Source organism: Podarcis vaucheri (assembly GCF_965113315.1).
Source record: "Podarcis vaucheri genome assembly, chromosome: 5".
In the NCBI taxonomy this organism is placed as follows: domain Eukaryota; kingdom Metazoa; phylum Chordata; class Lepidosauria; order Squamata; family Lacertidae; genus Podarcis; species Podarcis vaucheri.
This window is the reverse complement of record NC_138763.1, coordinates 26,298,090-26,318,545: the sequence shown is the minus strand read 5'-3', so window position 1 is coordinate 26,318,545 and position 20,456 is coordinate 26,298,090. Positions and strand designations below refer to the sequence as shown.

General features: G+C 40.6%; 1 protein-coding gene across 2 annotated transcripts in view; it reads right to left on the bottom strand.

Moving 5' to 3' along the window:
* Positions 1–2,125: 2,125 nt before the first annotated feature.
* HLTF (helicase like transcription factor) overlaps positions 2,126–20,456 on the bottom strand; it is a 33,698-nt gene continuing 15,367 nt past the window's right edge. For both annotated transcript variants that reach the window (XM_082224014.1, XM_082224015.1), the window contains exons 16-25: positions 16,462–16,600; positions 14,292–14,427; positions 13,863–14,042; positions 12,394–12,518; positions 9,754–9,932; positions 8,099–8,218; positions 7,160–7,272; positions 6,337–6,517; positions 5,297–5,377; positions 2,126–3,771 (exon numbers count right to left, since the gene is read on the bottom strand). In XM_082224014.1, the coding sequence (XP_082080140.1) occupies positions 3,631–3,771; positions 5,297–5,377; positions 6,337–6,517; positions 7,160–7,272; positions 8,099–8,218; positions 9,754–9,932; positions 12,394–12,518; positions 13,863–14,042; positions 14,292–14,427; positions 16,462–16,600 (1,395 nt within the window). In that variant the 3' untranslated portion in view covers positions 2,126–3,630. The remainder of the gene's footprint in view (positions 3,772–5,296; positions 5,378–6,336; positions 6,518–7,159; positions 7,273–8,098; positions 8,219–9,753; positions 9,933–12,393; positions 12,519–13,862; positions 14,043–14,291; positions 14,428–16,461; positions 16,601–20,456) is intronic.

Here is a 20,456-nt window from a genome sequence, read left to right as displayed (position 1 = left end):
TTTCCCCTGCATTATGGTCCATGTGCATTTAGCAATTTCCTCATAGCTGTAGTGTGGTAAAGGTAAAGGGACCCCTGACCATTAGGTCCAGTCGTGGCCGACTGGGGTTGCGGCACTCATCTCGCTTTACTGGTCGAGGGAGCCGGGTCATGTGGCCAGCATGAGTAAGTCGCTTCTGGTGAACCAGAGCAGCGCACGGAAACACCATTTACCTTCCCGCAGGAGCAGTACCTATTTATCTACTTGCACTTTGACGTGCTTTCGAACTGCTAGGTAGTGTGGTAGGGCTATTCTAATGATGCCCGCAGCTGAAAGAGCAGAGATTGTTGTAGGTGGCTGCAGAAAAGGCAGTGTGTGTGTAGTGTTTAAGCAAGCAGACTGCAGGGTAACTCTGCCAAGCAGAGGGATGCAAACACTTTAGGTAAAAGAAGCAATGATTCAGTAAATAGGAACTAAAAATAGCCTTTGAAGCTACCTTCTGTATTTAAGTAGTTTGAGAGTGATGTATGTTCAAACACGGCAAGCAAAACTTGTCACAAAAACTGTAAACAACCACTCCTATCCTTTATAGATTAAGAAGGCGGGAAGGTGGCTAATTCAATTTTTTAAACACAAATAGCAAAATCACAATGGATGGTGGTAGTTTTAAACTAGAAAGCACTTCCGAGCTCCTACTTCTGCATTAAATCCTTTCAGAAGCGGCCTATTTCTGCCACACCTGCAATCACTGATGGTAAAAATAAAGCAGAACTATGGCATTAGTAAATCATGCAGCTAAACAAGTTAGAAATCATGCAGCTAAACAACTGTTTGTGCCTGTTGCTTAAATGGGCTATCAAGTGCAGATTTACCGCTCTTCGTCACCTTTATATTGGATACTTGTTTCTGCCAGACCTCTGTTGTATATCTATACTAAGCTCTATTGACAGGCCATGTTTCTTCTCTCAAGCGTCTATTTTCTGCTCTACATTCATTAAAGTATTATTTATCTTAGGCCAACAACACTACATCATTCTGCTTCATATTTAACTACCACTCCTACAGCCTAACTACTGTTGTGACACACTAGTGTTCAGTCTTCAGTTTTCTCATTCCTAGCTTTTAGCAATGCTTCCTTTTTTAATGAAAGCTTAGACCAGGCATAGGCAACCTCGGCCCTCCAGATGTTTTGGGACTACAACTCCCATGATCCCTAGCTAACAGGACCAGTGGTCATGGATGATGGGAATTGTAGTCCCAAAACATCTGGAGGGCAGAGGTTGCCTGTGCCTGGCTTCGACAGACCAAACTGAATGAGACATACAGATTTGTAACATCCAATCGCCACAGACAAGGGTTGTATTTCACCAGGTCTGTTAACTAGCATTGCCTCTGTGGTAGGAGGCTAGACAAGTTCTGAAAGTGAAAAATTCACAAGTTCTGATCTATTGGGCCAAAACATTTCCCCAACTTACCTGAGGCCACTTAATAAATTCAGGAGTAGGGGAGGTGAGCCATGTCACTATGACAACACTAAATTATTTTCCGCTTTTATAAATGTTTTGGCTACTTGCTGGATGCATGCACGTCCCACTAGCATAGTTGAAGTTCCCCATTTCTGTGGTGTCCATAGAAGACTGCCATAATAAACAACTGCCATCATGATTTAATAGTATCTCAGCAAGGGCAGGGGAGCTATAGAGATGCTGATTTCAAGCTCCCATCTTCTCCACCCAGTATGGCCGATGGTCAGGGATGGCAGGAGCTGTGGTCCAATGATGATAGCTCGCCTGATGTACTATCAAGGGAAAATTGTGTTCCTGTCTTGTTAAGGGAAAACAGGGAAAGGCCACTCACTCTTAGATCATGTTACCCTTTGTGCACTGAAAGCACTCATCCATCAAATTATATCCTACATGGTAATCCTTATGAAGCCAAACAATCAATCAATCAAACAAAGCTTTAAGAAAAAAAGAAAGGATGGAAAAATCTCAAATGGCACAATGATGAGAGGAAGTGAGTGGCTTGCTGGTTACAGAATGCTGCACAGGAGTACGCCACACCTCAATGTGTTTTCTTCCGTGTTCCACTAGTTTTAACTACTTGCTAAGAGTGAGCAGCATAGAATGGGGACAGCAGGGGAATGTTTATCAGCACTAGAGATTTTGATTTCTGATTAGCAGATAAGCTAAGCGATGGGCGAGAAGCCCATGGATATAAAGTTTATTAGATTCTTGTGCATTTTTACAAGATCTGTCAGGAGCTTATGCCTCAGTTGCTGTTTACAGGTCATACTGTGTAGATAAACAAAAAGCATTATAAAATGTTAATAATTACAGGCATGAGTCTGCATAAGCCACAATTTTATTTACCTAGAAATAAAACTTCCGAATTACTGAGGCTTTACTATTTCAAGCGATGCTATTTCTTGAATGACTTTGCAGCAATAGAATAGAGGCAGCGTATCAACTCAGACAAAAGTTTACTTGTTTTCAGTAAACATGATTTCCTAAATCCGGATTCTAGCTGTACAAGATAGTAGAAAACACAGTATATAGTGGACAACAATCTATAGACCGTTTTAAGTCATATCACTGTAAAATTAAGAATGTGCAATTAACTAAAAATTGTGAAGCTATAACTTAAAATGAAATATTTTACTTTTAGGAGTTAAGATTGTTTGGATATAGTCTAGCAAAAAAAAAGAAGGAACTTAATTCTGGTCATACACATCCTCATTTTACAATCCTTTTCTACTGATGAAGACAGTTACAGGAGTACATGAACTAGGTTATCTAACTGGCATTCACCGCAGAGGCAAAAGCATGTTGGTGTTTGTCATTGTCAATCTGCCCAACACACAAATAAAATATGACACTGCTAGGTGACTCATTTAACTCTAAAGAATAGTATTCTTTGTTATTAGTAATACCTGCCCTTTGTACACTAAACACAATTCAAGAAAATTTGATAAAAGGGCACCAGTACATTTAAAGAACATGGTGATAAAGAACTGCTTTAACTGTGTTTTGAAGCCCAGGAGTTCAGGATAGTTACCATCTTAAATCCTATGCCTGCAGTCCCAGGCATTATAGGATACATTGGTTCTCCCCCTGTACTTCAGCAAAGGAGATCTGATGTTGGTCCCCCACAACCACTGTTGCAGAAACTTCTGTGGCTATGGCCCTACCAATGTCAGTTCTGATGCCAAGTGGGGAAGATTTTGGGAGATTTGGGACATGCAGAAGAGGCTTGGATCCAAAGAATCCTGCTCCTACCCAGTCCCCCAACACTAGAAGAAAAAAAAATACTCCACCTGAGGAGCTAACAAAAATCTTTTTTTTATTTCCCAGGGAAATGGTGGCCAGGAGGGAAGTGTGGATAGAAAGAAAAATGAGAGTAATTAATGTTCTCATCTGTCCTAAAACTGAGAGCCACCGTGCCTTAGGAATGCAGCCTAAAATAAAATTAATAATAATAATAATAATAATAATAATAATAATAATAATAATGGTAGCTGCATCAGCCTGCTTGTTACATGGCACATCTTATGCCAATGATGATTTAACAGAGTAATTCTAAAGCTATGTACACACTGATTGAACAAGTAACATCAGGTCGACTGTCTTTAGCTGGGCCTAACATCTCAACTTATAAATCCATCAAAGTCTTGATTTCGTTAATTTTTGTTTCACTAGAAGATTTCTTGTTTCCAAAGGCTCCAGTCGCAAGTTCTTTCTTCTTCTCCTGGATTTTCAGCATGTTTTCCTCTACTGAGTTCTTCACAATGAACTAAATGTGTTTTTTTTTAAAAAAATGTCAAACAAAAGAAAAAAGGAAATTCACTGCTATCATATTACTTTTCCAAAGGTACTTTAAATATATTACTGAAAATGTGCTATCCTAAAGTGTGATTCATTTACTATGATGTGAAGAAGTAAAATAGCAAGGAGACAAATACTAGAGCATGGGGAACGGGGGGGGGGCTATGGCCCTCCAGATGTGAACTCTCAAATCCCATCTTCCACCCTTAGCCACGCTAATGAGACTTGGGAGTCCAACAAGAGCCGCAGGTCCATAGGTTCCCCATTCTAGGATAAAGGTTCTCAAACTGTGGTTCACCAACAACAATCAAACAGTATTTGTACTTGGCCCCATAGTGATTTAAAAACTGATACACTCAGTTTCACAGAACCATACTCGCAAAACACATGCACATCCATTATCTAAATATCATTAATGTATGCTAGGATAGCTCAGTAGCTAGAGCATGAGACTCTTAATCTCAGGTTTGTGAGTGCAAGCCCCATGATGGGCAAGTTTCCTGCATTGCAGGGGTTTGGACTATATGATCCTCAAGGCCCTTCCAACTCTATGGTTCTATGTGCTTTGATTTGTAGAACAAAAACCATGATGTTAAGTGGTCCTCCATGAACTTTGGCAAACTAAGAGTTCAGGAAAAAATATTTATGGAAAGTACAGTCCTAGAACTTGCAGCAACAAGAAGAAAGTAGTGCCTTCATTTCTATTTGCAACTGCTCATATAGCAAGGAGCCTTATGTGTTGGGAAGCTGTCTTACATTACAATACCGACTTAAACTGAAAACTATCTGCGTACCCCACTCAAACATCAGAGGCCATTTTACAAAACTGAAATCATGTCAGTGAGGGAAGCAAGATTCTGTTTCCCATCTTTGTGCCAAATAGTTAACTGGCAAAAGTTCATCTTTTTAACGCTCTTCACATGCACCCTTAGCTACTCTATGCGCACTGTTGTTTCAAAGGCCACATGTTTGCAATAGAGAAAATGCGATTTAATTCCTTGCTAAAGGTAAAGGGACCCCTGACCATTAGGTACAGTCGTGACCGACTCTGGGGTTGCACGCTCATCTCATTCTATAGGCCGTGGAAGCCGGCGTTTGTCCGCAGACAGCTTCCGGGTCATGTGGCCAGCATGACTAAGCCGCTTCTGGCGAACCAGAGCAGCACACGGAAACGCCGTTTACCTTCCCGCTGGAGTGGTACCTATTTATCTACTTGCACTCTGACATGCTTTCGAACTGCTAGGTTGGCAGGAGCAGGGACCGAGCAACAGGAGCTCATCCCGTCATGGGGATTCGAACCGCCAACCTTCTGATCGGCAAGTCCTAGGCTCTGTGGTTTAACCCACAACGCCACCCACGTCCTTTAATTCCTTGCTAGTCCCTCTTTTATTATACTGCATCCCTAAGCACAACTGCAGACTCTGGGTTCAGGCGTGCTCGAATTAAAAGCAACTTCTTATAACTACAGGTGCTTAAGATAATCGCCAGCTCACCTTGGTGATGACAACATCCTGCTTCTGCCCAAGTCTGTGACATCTGTCAAAGCACTGGTCCTCTGCAGCAGGATTCCAAGCCTATCAGAGATATTCAGTAGTCATGCTAAGCCTTGCCAAAGTAATGTCCTTTCACATTTCAGATTTCTAAGCTATGATCACTATAGCACTGTGGGACTTTAGTGTTTTACTAGTATGGCGTTGGAAGACTTGAGAATAACATATTCCATTTTCTATTAGTTATACACATGACACATCAGTCCACCAGCCCATTTCTTGGTGACAAACTGCCTATCCCATCAAGCTGCCTGGACTAAAGAGTATTCTTGAAGAAAAACGGATTTCTGATTATAGTTAAGCTAGAATACAAAGGCTCTCCAGGAGAGCACATTCACTTCCATAAAGCCTTTAAAGATGACTGGGGGAGGAATGAACTGATACAATTTCACTTTTTCTTATAAGGATGATAGCAGGCACACAAACTCCTGATCTTGAAGGGGTATGGATGGAACGGTTATGTCCCCCTGCTCAGCCTCCACCAGCAAGGAGCACCTCAACATACATATCCCAAATGCCAGGTAGATAGCATTTCCGACAGCAGTAACCAGCAGAAATCCCTGAGAGGAGAGGCTGTGCAAACCTGCTGTCATCATGTTACAAGAGGCCCAATTTGGGCCTTTTCGCTGAACCAACTTTGGAGATGGGATAGCAAAGAGACCTTTTTCCTCCCCGCTCCACAACTTCTACTCCTGAAAATGCACGTGCATCAAACCGCACCTCTGCCAGCCAGAGGTTAGGATCGCTCCCTTAGCTTTTCAAGTTAACTTATGCACATTTGAAATCAGTAACTTTATTACAGGTTTTCTACCACAGCTAACCTGATGGGGTAGAACCTGTTTTTTGCTGCAGTTAATAGCACCATTATCACTTTCTTTTGCCACTATCTAGCAGCTAAAAATGAATTTCTCATTCCTTCTTTTATTTCTAGGATGTGTTGCAGAGCCAGTAAATATCACACTGATTGACTTGTTTATACTTACTGGATCCATTAAAAATACTTGTGAAGCTGCTGTGAGATTCAAACCAACACCACCAGCTTTTAGAGATAACAGCATTATAGTTGGGGACCCTTCTGCATTACTTTGGAACTGCTGAATTGCCTGTACTCTTTGTTTCCGTGTCATAGACCCATCCAAACGAGCAAAAGCAAACCCAGATTCCCTGAATCAGAAGAAGTACAACAGTTAGTCAATTTGAGAGTTCTGACCTCATATTGTGGCATGTTGAATTTTTCAACTTCCAAATTCCCAAAATGAAGGGTGCTAAAAAGTTATAACTTGACTTCGGTTATCAAAAGATATTTTGGTTAGTATTTTGCTGCTAAGTAAAACGTGTGTAAAATTGCATAGAAATCATTAAAAATGATTGCCAAGTACCTGCAGTTATATTATTAATTATAATTATTATCTGACACTTTCAGAAGGTAAAATTTAAAATTCTTTGGTTTTCCAAAAGCAGCTTATGTGCTTCTTCATCAAATGTAGACTTATCAAGCTAAATGTTGCCCAGCCATAAAAATAATAGCAGATTTGATTTATTCACACCCAAAAACATCTTTTTAAGATGCCTCACTGAAGAAATTTGCAAAAACTAAGTTTCACACCCCCTAAAATGAAAAACCCTACTTTGATATGAAGTTTTGATTTTTTTCATGAGAAATTTTTGTTTTCTTTTTTTGTTTTTGTTTGTTTGTCTGTTTTTTGGAGGGGCAGGAATGCATGCAGCACAGCAGATTAGATAGCAAGTATTTACATTTTTCAGTTCTTTGCTGAAGAAACTTAACAAGCACATATTTCTACTTACTTTAGTGGAATCTCTATTAGAGTCAGGAACTTTGTGAACTGAGAAACTATTAAACTCTTAACGGCAGGATTTTGCTTCCTTAGTTTTATCAAGGCATGCATCAATGCATTGACCTGAAACACAAAGTAGTTATTTTCAGTTTTACTAACAACGAATCTCTTCATTTTCCTGAGGTTAGTTTTATTGTTACAAAGGAAAGCATGCATGTTCTCATCGAGTCCTGTGTGCTAGACTGATCAATTGTTTCTCTCATTTCTTACCACCATATACCAAAAATAACTGGCCTAACAGAAATGAAATAAAATCGGTGAATCTGGAACTAATATCACAGGTTACAAGAATTGGGAAGAAAACTTAATTTCCTATATAAAATTACTTAGGAGACCTAGAATCTCAATTTTGGAAAGAAACAGGAACTGTTAGCACATACATGAAAGTAATGTGTGAATTTTAGGAAGTAGCAACCTAAGTCACATTGATAAATGGAATTAAATGTAGGAAGATATCAGGAATTCACAAATGTGCAAGCCATGTATTTTCCATAGGTAACAATTCTTTCCAGTTATGGCCTCACCTCCCACTGCTTTCAGTGGCATAAAGCAGCGAAGATGGCTAAAGCCAAGGACAAGGTAATAGAAAATAATATGGAGAAAGCAGAGTTCTTGCAAGTCTAGATGAATTGCTTAAATCCTTAATGAGGGCACAGAGGAAAAAGACACCAAAAATCAGTAAGGAAGAAGTAGGACCAAGAAGACTGAACATAAAGAGTGGCTAACTCATGCCCTTTCCTGTTACTAAGCACAATCCACGTATCAAAATCTAGCCAGTGTGGTAAATATCTAAAGTGTAATATTTTGGCGCAAAAATGCAAAACAAATTAAGAACATATTTTGCATGCCACAGAATAAAGACAATGAAGTGTTCTAATCTGACATTTACCTTTGAACTAGATACCCATTCTTGGCCAGGCTTTTTTTCACTATCCAGTTCCTCTGAAGGACATTCTAGTAAATTTTCTAATCCAACCTCTTTCCTGCAAAGAGGACATTTGGCGTTTGTCTGAAAAAGACAACACAAGTTTATAGTTCTGAGAAATACACCGTTGTGATTTGCATGTTTAAAGGCTAGCTTTTGTATTATGCTTCGGTTAGTAGTTCAGCGGTTTTTTGAAGAGGGTAAGGTTTCACACAAAGCAATATACAAAGTGACTACTACAAAGAATTAAAGAACCCTAACCCTTTACAAAGTATTTGAAGACGCAACAAAGCGAACTGGACTCCTTGGCTGGCTTTGAATAAACATTCACAAACTTTTTATTGATAATAATCAGCTAAATAGTTTGAGGATCTATACAACTTTGTAACATGCAGAAATCAGCATTCTTAGAGAAATCAAAGAATGGAACTGAGGGAAGTCGGGGGGGTGGGTTTTGTGTGGGAGGGTGGGGGAGGGAAGAAAAATGTGGGAAAAGTAAGGATGATATGTTTCTGGATATTATGTTTTGTTTTAATTTTGAATTTAAAAAAATAAAAAAGAAGAAGAATTAATCAGGTCTCTTTGGAGGTAACATTCTACCATGAACAAATTAAACAATACTGCCATACTGTGTACAATACAATTGACATCGGTGTCCCCTTCCCTTTTTTCCTAGATACAGTTTGGCTTACTGGCACCATTAATTGTATTGCTGTGGGCTAGAGTCCTATTTAGATGAAGGTTGGTTTGACAGCGGCTTTATACAGCAGATGGGTCATTCAGATCAGGCTGTCTATGTGTCGGCTTAGCGCGTTAGTTTCCACACATTGTTTTTCTTCCGTCATGAATATTCTTTGCTTGTCCACTGCTTGCCTCCACCCCAATGGGTGGAACTTGATGGAATGTACCTGGGCTGTGTGTGTTTCTCGTCCCTCTCTGCAATCACTCGTCCCCAACCTCCACTGTCTTTTCCTGCTCTGGGCATTCATAGCTTTTCAAAACAAAATAATTTGCCAGAAGTGCGTAACAGCAAATATTACCAGCCCATAGTTACGTCTCACTACAGACAAAATGGAGATGGGAAGCAATGTGCATTTGGGTTTCTTAAAAAATAATAATAACGAGGTCTTGCACAGGAGTGATATTTACCAATTTTGATCTGCTATTTGGTTTGACATGATGTGGGTGGCAATATACCCCTATGAAAGAATTAAGAATGCCACGTAGGACCTGTTAACCATTATTAGCATAATTATGCATTTTCCCTCCTCTCACCAAAAAACATGCAACAGCAATGAAATTATGAGAAAAAGGTGTTGAGCAAAACCTTGAAATTAAACAAGTTAAAGTTGTCCAATGTACCAATTCAGTCTAATGTGAAGCCATCATAAACGCATGCAAAAAAAACACACAAAAAAACCGTGCAGGTCAATACAATCAAAAGGTCAGAATCAAGAGGAATACATGCAGTAGAATGTAGAAAAGTCAGTAGATTAGTTTCGATGGCAATAAATTAAAATAAAATATAAGGAGTATTAACCAGTTTTATCAAAACAGCAGCCCTACTGGCCACTGATATAAACTGCCTTCACTGCAGTTTCGTAAAGGTAATAACTAACCTTCTCTCTCTGGATGACTTCACAGATACATGGTTTACAGAACACATGGGCACAGTGTGTTATCACAGGAAAGTTCAGGGACTCTAAGCAAATGGCACATTCTTCATCTGATCCAGAGCTGAGCACGAACTTCATTTTTTCTATTAATTTCTTACGCAATTCTTCAGGGGTACTATTAGCTGTCCAAACACATACACAAAAAATTAAAAAGAGCAATGTTACACGGTTAAAGTATCACAGTGCACGATAACCACAAAAGTACATCTATTTCAGCAGGATCTACAACAAAATGTTGCAGTGTATTTCATCTTCTAGTAGGAGTTATCCTATTGAAGGTTCCAGATAGCCATTCCCCTAACTAGCAGGTTATTTCATCTCTCTCTCCCAGCCTCCTGATTTTCCCTTTTTTATTTTCCAGTTGATTCTCAACATCCTGTGGGTGGTGACCATAGTTAGTCCTCACTGGGCTGGACTGGTGGCATTTAGGTTTTTTCGTGGAAGATGTCCCTAAAGGATTGGAATGTTTTGGAACTTTTATTATCCCCCAAGGATGTCAGTGCCCCTTTTATTTCACAATAGCAACATTTTGGTTCCACTTCTGTCAACCCCTAAGTTTGCTTTTAGATAATAGATACCATATCACAATTCATATTGGAACAATATACCGTATTTTTTGCACCATAACACTCACTTTTTTCCTCCTAGAAAGTAAGGGGAAATGTCTATGCGTGTTATGGAGCGAATGCCTGCGGAGGGCGGGGGAGATCTGCTGCAGTCGTGAGCAGAGGATCCATGGTTCCCCTTCCTTCCCTCCTCCGTGGTTACAAAGCATGGATCCACATGGATCCTCAGGATTTTTGCATTGGGCTACTCCAAACTCACTGTCAGATCACATGTCTGTGGCCACAGCATGAACCACAAAAATCATATATCCACTATTTCGTTTAGAATATTTTTTTTCTTGTTTTCCTCCTCTAAAAACTACGTGCGTGTTATGGTCGGGTGTGTGTTATAGAGCGAAAAATACGGTACTTATCCACTGTACTCAAATGCTTATTCGTTATCAGTATTTAAGGGGAAGAGGTACCACTACAGTGATATTTACTAGCATTTAAAAAGAATTATCTTTTCCCCATGAGATAACAAACGTCATTTTCCAAGTATCTGTTTTGAGACTATGCATTTGAACATTTCACATTCTAGTTGTCTCAGATAAGATATTTACAGAAATATCTTTTTGCATACACAAAATTATTCTCACCAAGCATGAAGCTAAAATTCTCCAACAGCTTACTCAGCAGATTCACTATGCAGACCACAAGTTCAAGTCCTGTGTAGTGCCCACTAGTCACAAACTGACTTTTTCTAGCAAATATTTATTTTCTTTTTGACAAGTAGTTTGTTTTTCTTGTCAGACCGAAATATACTGTATTTTTCCATGTATTAGACACCCCCTATTTTTTTAAACCCGAAATTAAGTTGTTTAGCTTTGGGGGGGGTCACTTTCGCCATTCACTCACCCGCCTGCCCTCCACTGCCAATCGCTTGCCACTGCCGATCACACACCTCGCCACAGCCACCAATCGCTGCTGCCAATCTCCTGCTTGCTGCTGCCATTAATTGCACGCACGCCCCCTAATTCACTATCTGTGTATAAGACGATACCCAATTTGTGCCTAATTTTTTGAAGCAAAAAGCACTGTCTTATACACGGGAAAATACGGTAAGTGTAGGCCCCTGCCTCCCTCATCTCGCTTCAACGATGGTCAAAGTAAGAGAGGCTAGGAGACCCAAAGAACAGATTGCAGGAAGAACTATTAGACCATGCAGTACATGAAGTTGAGCCAGCACTTATCAAGCAAAATGCATCTTGGGGAAAATCAGACTGTATTTCCCATCATCCCTGACAACTAGTCATGCTGACTGAAGCTGATGAAAGCTGTAGTCCAAAACATGTGGAGGGCAACTGGCTGGTACTCTAGCCTCCTGAGTATTCACTTACCATATATACTCGAGTATAAGCCGACCCAAATATAAGCCGAGGCACCTAATTTTACCACAAAAAAACTGGGAAAACTTATTGACTCGAGTATAAGCCGGTTCACCACACCACAAACCTCCTGATGGGCCAGAGTGTGTGTGTGCGCATGTGTACACGGCAGAGGGGGTTTCTCTCTCCCCCCAGCCCCTCCCGTCCCCCTGCCTACCTAGGGTGCTGGTGGCAGCAGTGGCAGAGGAAGAACAAGCAGCCCGAAAGGGTTGCTTTTGGGCTGCTCATTCCGCGGCCGCCGACAGCAGCAAAGGCAGAGGAGGAGGAAGGAGCAGCCCGAAAGGACCCTCATTCGAGTATAAGCCGAGGGGGGCTTTTTCAGCATAAAAAATGTGCTAAAAAAGTCAGCTTATACTCAAGTATATACGGTACACAGATCTGAACACTAAACAACTGGTAGGTGTGCATTAATAGAAGCAAGGATGACACACAACTTTTTACTGTGGAGTTCTTTGCTCTCCTGCCTTCGTCACGTGCAGAGAGATACTACCCAACCCATTTGGATCATCAGCAACCGCCGTAAACCAAGAAGTGTAAGCACCTGAGATTAAAGGTCTCCTATGTTTTTAAAAGAACATAGGAATACTTACCTTCTGTATCACTGGATGAGGACACACTTGTACAGAGCCATGGATGACAACACAACTGCCTTAGCCTGAGCAACACACCCAGAACATCTGCATAGTGGGTCAGGACACTTCTATCACTGAAATACCTGCAGGATAATTTTGACATTAAATAAATCAAGTGTTACAGTTTAAATACTTGAGCTGTGATCCACAAATCCTCCGAATTCTGGCCCAATTCTCTCTTGTGCCATAATTAGAGAACTTTGCAGGATTTGTTAGGTCATATTTACCATACCATTAGTGTTGGAAACAGTAACTTAACCAAGGATTACAATCCAGGCTATCAAATGAGGCACCTCAGTGTAAGGAGTGTGTAAATGTATGTGTATCCACTTTGCTTCCCATGTCATTTAACCCTCCATAATGGACTGAAAAACAATGGCATTATCAGGAGCCACTTAGTTAAAATCTCATGCCCTGTTTTGAGAACAGTATTCTGCCTGACAATGCAGTTTTATTTGTATACAACAGACCAAGCAGTCACTGAACAGTTGCAGAAAATGTTCCCGTTTTCTCAACCATCCTTTTAGCAATCCATGTTGCTAGTGATGAGTACTAATCTGATTAGTTTGTTAGTACTATTCCAACTGCAACAAAAACAGCTAATGTACTGGCCACTGAAGGAAGAAGTTAAATTTCTACATAATCCAAAAACTTGGGAGTCTTAATATTGTGCACGCACGCACACATATAAATAAAAGAGTGGGGATCATTTGTGTAATATTGGAAAAATCATGGCATGCAATTAAATGCATTAGTAGAGTTACCTTAAATCAAGCAGTTAAAAGCATTATCAAGATAATAACTTTAAAAAGGAGTAATGTGAAAAATGCAGTTAAAAAATTCAAGTAAGACAAGAAACCACAAAAGGGGGGAGAGGGAAGTCTAATATGTATATGAAAACTGAAAATAAAATTTATAAAAATAAATATATAAATTTGGGAGTCTTAATATTGCATTGCATGGAGTTTTATTATAATGGAATCTACAGAGCTGCAATCCTATACAGTGGTACCTTGGTTTAACAACAGCTTAGTTTATGAACAACTTTGGATTAAGAACGCTGCAAACCCAGAAGTAGGTGTTTTGGTTTGTGAACTTTTCTTTGCAATAAGAACATGTTTTGCTTTCTGTTGAGTGTGTTCCATTTGTAAATTGAGTCCCCCACTGCTATGGGAAAGCACGCCTCGGTTTAAGAATGCTTTGGTTTAAGAACGGACTTCCAGAACAGATTAAGTTCATAAACCAAGGTACCACTGTATACACTTACCTTGGAGTTAAGTCCTACTGAATCCAATAGGGCTTATTTCTGAGTAGACATATTTAGTATTGCATTATAAGACATGCAAGATAAAAAATCAGACTACAACAATTACTGAATGCAACCTAATGGAATTCTGTTCTTCCACTTAACAGCTGGCACTATTTACCTCTTAACAGCAGCAATGCTCTCGTTTTTCACAGAATGATACATTTGGCTCTCTTCATCTGTAAGTGTAATATGCTGAATGAATACTTTGCGTTCCGGGAGCTTCAAAACTGGCTTCCCTTTAACTTTGCTTGTTTTAGTTCTTCGAAGTGTAATGCTGTTAATTAGGGATTGTAAACGCCTAGCAAGACAAAAGAAGCACACGTGAGGCTTTAACATCAGATATATTTTATATCTCAGTCGCTCAGTCTTGTATACCCAGTGAAAACTGAAAATTTTCTGTATTTTACTAAAAGAACTTTAAATGAAGTCTGCATTCTTCACACATCATTCAGTTTATGTATAATCCACTGATCTTTGTACTGATCTTTACAAAATGTACTTATCATAAATATGTATTAGAAAACTAGAAACTAGAAATATTTTATACTTGAGCCCTCCTTGATCTCCCATAGTGACAGGACGCTGGATTGTTCTGTGCCACCAGTCTCTATCTGTAAAAGGCTTCAGCTTTAGAAAGGAAAGAAGAGACCACAAATCCTTTAAGGAATTCTGAATAGGTGTGCCTAAAAGGAAGAAGAAAGACAAAACAAAAACATGCCGCACATTATGATTACACCACATAAAATTCACTCAAAAACAAAAGTAAAGACTGGGTAAACAAAAAATATCCTTGTACAAGTATAAAAAACTTGCCAAAAACTATTTTGGCATTTGTATCATTGTATCAGCCTGAATTCTTAGGTAAATATTATTATGTATTATTTAAAAAAATCACACCAAAATATTGCTAAGTACCACTCTACCATTAGCTTCTGCTAGGCAAGTTTTAAAAAAATCAATTTCACATATTAAAACATTTGTTAATTTCCTATAAAGTTACATTTACATGAACCTGCCTTAACGTGATTGGCTGACTTGCAGGCTGATGGAAACCCACACATCGTTGAAAGACTGTATCATCGATTATTATTTTGGATCAACACATTCTGGCACTAGATCCTGATGATTTTATTTCATGAATTAAAAATGGTTTTTTAAAAGCAGTGCCTCCTTGCAAATAATGAAGTCCCTCACTACTGCAAAATGCAACAGTTCTGGCATCTACTTTGCTTAGCTTTCGAAACATCTTTAGTCAGGTACAGTCATTACCTAAAAGACATAGAGTCTGATCAAAATAAGAGTTTACACTGAAAATAAATATTCTTGGGCTTAAACTGCATTGATGCATTTGTTTACAACGCTGCATTTTCATTTTAATATTAATGTCAACCTCAGTACTCCACTATAATCAGCAAGTTAAAAATGGGCTGGATCTTTGGATCATCAGCCCATATAACAGGGCTGGCAGAAGCTGACTTTTCAGCCTACTGTTTCTCTCACCAGTCCCGGAGTCCTCAATAAATGCTTCCCCGAGGGTCGGAGGTGCTGTGGCACAAGAAAAGGGTGTGATGGCCGGCATTTCTCAGCCTAGGTGTCCCGGTTCAAACTATTATTCAGTTGTATAATTAAGTGAAAATTTAAACTTTAAGGCCAGGAACAATTGCTGTCCTGGGAGAGATGCTTTCTTTAATCTAAGTTTATGGGTTTGATCCCAGTAGTCCATTAAGACTAAACAGTGATAAGCGTTTGAATCTAGTCCAACCATGGCTTCAAATCGGGTTTTAACAGTAACACCATCAGTTCATGTACTAATTTCGTCCCTGTTTGATGAGCAATTGAACTGTTCAGAACAGGAAGCAGCCACTTCAGCTGCATTTTTGCAGCTGGAATTTATGACTGGAAAAGTAAAAGCAGTGCTGGAGGCAAGCAGAAAAATACAGTCAAAAAGGTGCTTGCTCTCTGAGAGTTATCATCTGAAAGTGAGAAAATGTCTGCATATGCACTACAAATGCAGTTTTTTTCCAGCAAAGACATTCATACCGCCCCCTGAGCAACATCAGGCACTCAAAGCAGAAACAGCACTTCCATTGCAATAGGACAGTAGTTTTGGCTGCTTCTCTGGGTGGCTCCAATGCCAAGCAGCTAGTATGATCAGAAGGGAAGCAAATACAGATGTTGCATCCCTAGCAGAACTGCTCTTGCATCTCTTACATGCTGCTAAATTCCACATGCTCAGGAGCAGCTGCAGACAGGGTGCTGCTGCACTGCCACCCTTCCAAAAGTGGGGTCTCTACTGTTTGCCAGGATGGTGCAGGAGCAGTTCAGAGTGGCAGCCCAGAGTGCCACATTGGCTCTGCTGATCTGTCCATACAAGCCCTGACCTTGCTACTGCCCTGCCCCATCCTGCTAAGTGGAAGCAACAGTGCTGTCAATAGGGTGGTGCAGTACTATCCCACTGCACTGATTGCTCCTGCCTGGGCTGAAATTTGCTAACTGAATGCTCCCTGGAGGGAGGAGTGCATACACACATGCCCCAAAGCAAGTAGCAAGCTACAATCTTAACTAAAGCAATTTTACAGAGTGCAAAACAAACTAAGAGACATAATGCATCACAGTACTGTTGAAAAATCTTACTGAAATCAGTAAGCTGTGCAACAAGCATAACTCTTATAGTCAATTAACACATTGCTGCAGTGTTCTCCCTTTGGCATAATTACCTGTCAAAATCCATCTTCTTTGTGCATCTAGGTCCAGTACAGCTTTTGTCTGCTGAGCATTTGGATTTCGTATTGTGTGTCCTTCATCCAACACCACTCTCAGCCATTTTAATTTGTGTAAAGGGCTATTACCTCTGGCCTAGAACAAAATTTTAATAATGGCTGTAGTACTTTAAGGATATAAGTAAACTCTGTAAAATAAGCAGGGACTTAAAAAAATAAAAAGAAACCATTTTCCTTTCATTCTCTATTCCAGAAGAATATATGTAACCTTTATGAAGACGAATAGAGGAAGTCAGCTACATCAAGCGTGCATGAAGGCCTCGAAGCCAAATCACTTTTGCAGCTTCACTGAAAATCCAACCCAATTAATGCAAGAGGCATTACAAGGACAATTTCAACCAAGAAAAATACTCAAGGAAGGTGCAAGTGCAGAGGGTGTGTGGCCTAGAAAGAACCCCACGAGCCAGATAGAGGGACCTGGAGGGCCACACTTGCCCCCAGATCACAGGTGTGTGTATGTACACACACAGACACACACACACACACACACAGTGTAAGATATGGGAAATTATTTGAATGGCTTAAATATAGCATGCTCAACTTACAGTTCACATCTAAAGCAGATACTACACAGATTTCTTAAATTTATTCCCATGGCAGTCATCAGAACGTATCAATAGAACTGTTAAGTCATATAATTTAAAATAAAGCAGCAGCTAAGCAACTGGAGTTTTGTCTTTAAGGGACAGAGAAAATGGAAGTGTAATACAGGCCCTATTTCACTCCAGAAAGAGCTTTTGTTTATTTAACAGGATTACAAGAGTCGGGGTGTCTGTGCGACGTTTCGACGAGGTCTCACTCGTCATCTTCAGGCTGGTGCTTTCGGCTTCTTGTTACTGGAACAGAGCAGAATCTGGTGTTTGAGTTCCTATAAATACTGTTGAGGGGTGTGGTGTATAGCCTCCAACGTTCTGGGCAGAGAGGAAGTTCCTAGATTAGTGTGCCTTTTCTTCTTTTGTTCCTTAATTACTTGAGGGATATCTTGAGTGATTTCATGAGTGATATTCTGAATACCACTGGGTGGGTCATTAAGTGTAGATTAGTTGCTAAAGCTTTTGTGTCTTGACCTCTTGAGCTTGTGAAGAGTTTTTCTGAGAAGATGGCTGTGCTGCATTTAGTTGTGCTCTGGCTTGGCTTCGTGTATAGGGGCGAGCTGTGGTTTTGTGCCTTGTGCCAGCCAGATCTGTGTAGGGATTGCAGGGGGGTGCAGCATCCGGAGGTGCCACTATAGTTTGGCTACTGGATGGAGTCTGTAATATGTCTGTGGAGAGGGTCTGGGTTTGGGTCTGGTGTGGTTGATTGGTGACGGCGTTCTGTGTGCCTCTGGTTCTGGTGTCGGTTTTTGTGGGGAGGGCTAATTTCCAGATGTCTGGCAGGCGGGACGTGTCGTCACGCTTGTTCATGTTGTGAGGGTGTTTCTCTATCTCGATGGCTTCCATGATTATTCTCTTGTGGTGATGTTCCATGTTAAAGAGCAATTTGGAATTGGAGGCTATACACCACACCCCTCAACAGTATTTATAGGAACTCAAACACCAGATTCTGCTCTGTTCCAGTAACAAGAAGCCGAAAGCACCAGCCTGAAGATGACGAGTGAGACCTCGTCGAAACGTCGCACAGACACCCCGACTCTTACACGGGAAGACACCCGAAGACACCAAAACCTGCATTCCTGTACCCGTGAAAATCTACGAAAGCAAATATCTCACCTCTACGGGGAGGAAACCTTCCAGCTGACAAGAACCTACGAGAAACTAGAAATCCGAAGAGCCACCATCTTATGTGATCTCCTGTTCCTACGCAACTGCCGAGACAACAACTTAACTCCCACATGCTTCCAACTTAAATTCCACTCTAAAACCCCAGCTACCGAAAGGATCCTGAAACGAACTGAACTATCCCTAATCAGAAACGAAATACATAAGAAAAGATACCTACTAAACCAAACCAACAAAGATCTGCTCACTCTTCACCTCAAACTATGTAACAAAATCCACCCTGCACTCTGGGACAAATGCAAACAACTAGCCGTCTGGAGAGCTGAAACTGAGACCTCACATAAGACAGACAGACACACCAACAAACTCTACAAACTAGAGAAACGCCAGAAACCCAGCCACCCTCCACAACAACCCATGAAACAAACAGTACATAACATATCAGACAGGATCCTCACCCCAACTGAAACCAAAGTACTCTCCAAAGGTTTCAACTTTGCAGTCGCCCCGAGACGCATCCCCACGGAAAACATCATATGCGGAGTCGAAGCTAGCCTGACCAAAATCGACCCAGATGAAGCCAATAAAATCAGACTTGAAGTCACCAACATCCTCTGCTCCAGCAAACCACCCAGAAGCAATTTACACAAAGAAGAACAGAAAGCACTCACCAACCTGAGGAAAGACAACAACATAATCATTCTCCCAGCAGACAAAGGCAACGCCACTGTTGTGATGAACACATCGGACTACCAAGCAAAACTATCAAATCTACTCCAAGACCCTACCTACCAACCTATAAAAACAGATCCCACCACATCTGGAAAAAACCACCAAATCCAAAATAAAAGCCTCTCCTATCAGTGAAGAAATCCAGCTAAGAATCATCCCCAGAGAAAAATCTTCCAGATGCCCCAAACTCTACGGTCTCCCCAAGATACACAAAGAAGGAACACCACTCAGACCAATAGTCAGCTCCATAGGCTCACCTCTACAAAATCTCGCTAAATTTCTCGCTAAGCAACTTCAGCCCTATGCAGAATCTATCGCTTCACACGTTACTAACTCCTTCCAGTTCATAGAAACAATAAAGAAGCAATACCTACATCCCGATGACCTACTTGTGAGCTTCGATGTTGTATCTCTCTTCACTCAAGTGCCCATTAATGAAGCCTTGACAGCCATTCAAAACAAATACAACCCCCCCAAATACATCCTGGACCTGACCAACCACTGCCTAACCAACACGTACTTCATCCACAATGGACAAAGATACAAACAGATAGAAGGAGCACCTATGGGATCACCCCTCTCACCGGTCATCGCAAATTTGTACATGGAACACTTTGAAACCAATGCTTTAGACAAGTCAGAACACAAACCCAAACTTTGGCTCAGATATGTTGACGACACCTTTGTAATTTGGCCACACGGGAAAGAAAAACTAGATAGCTTCCTCACACATCTCAACAGCCTACACCCCAAAATACAATTCACTATGGAAATAGAAGACAACAACCAACTCCCCTTTCTTGACGTCCTAATCTACAAAAAACCTGATGGCTCCCTAGGACACACTATCTACCGGAAAAAAACACACACCAACCGCTACTTACATGCACAATCACACCACCACCCTGCACAAATAAACTCCGTAGCCAAGACTCTCATCTCCAGAACCAAACGCCTGGCTGACAAAGACCACTTGACAACTGAGTTACAGAATCTCTCAAATGTGTTAATCGCCAATGGATACCAGAAAAACAGGGTTACGAAGCTAATCCAAAAAGAAACACCCCCCAAAAACCAAGACACAGAAGAAAACAATGGCATGGCCCTCCTTCCTTATATCAAGGGCACTACAGACAAAATCAGCAAAATCCTCCATAAACACAATATCAAAACAGCCTTCTGCACCAACCAAAAAATAGCCAATATCCTCAGAAACCCAAAAGACAAAATCCAGCTGGAAAACCAAGGGGTCTATGAAATACCCTGCAAAGTCTGCCCAGCCACGTACATTGGACAAACAAACAGACGAATAAATGCACGTATCGCAGAACACAAGAATGCCGTCAAAAAAGAAGAAAAAACTTCCTCTCTTTTCCAACACATGAAAGAAACAGGACACGAAATTAATTTTGCAGATTCCAAATTGCTCTTTAACATGGAACATCACCACAAGAGAATAATCATGGAAGCCATCGAGATAGA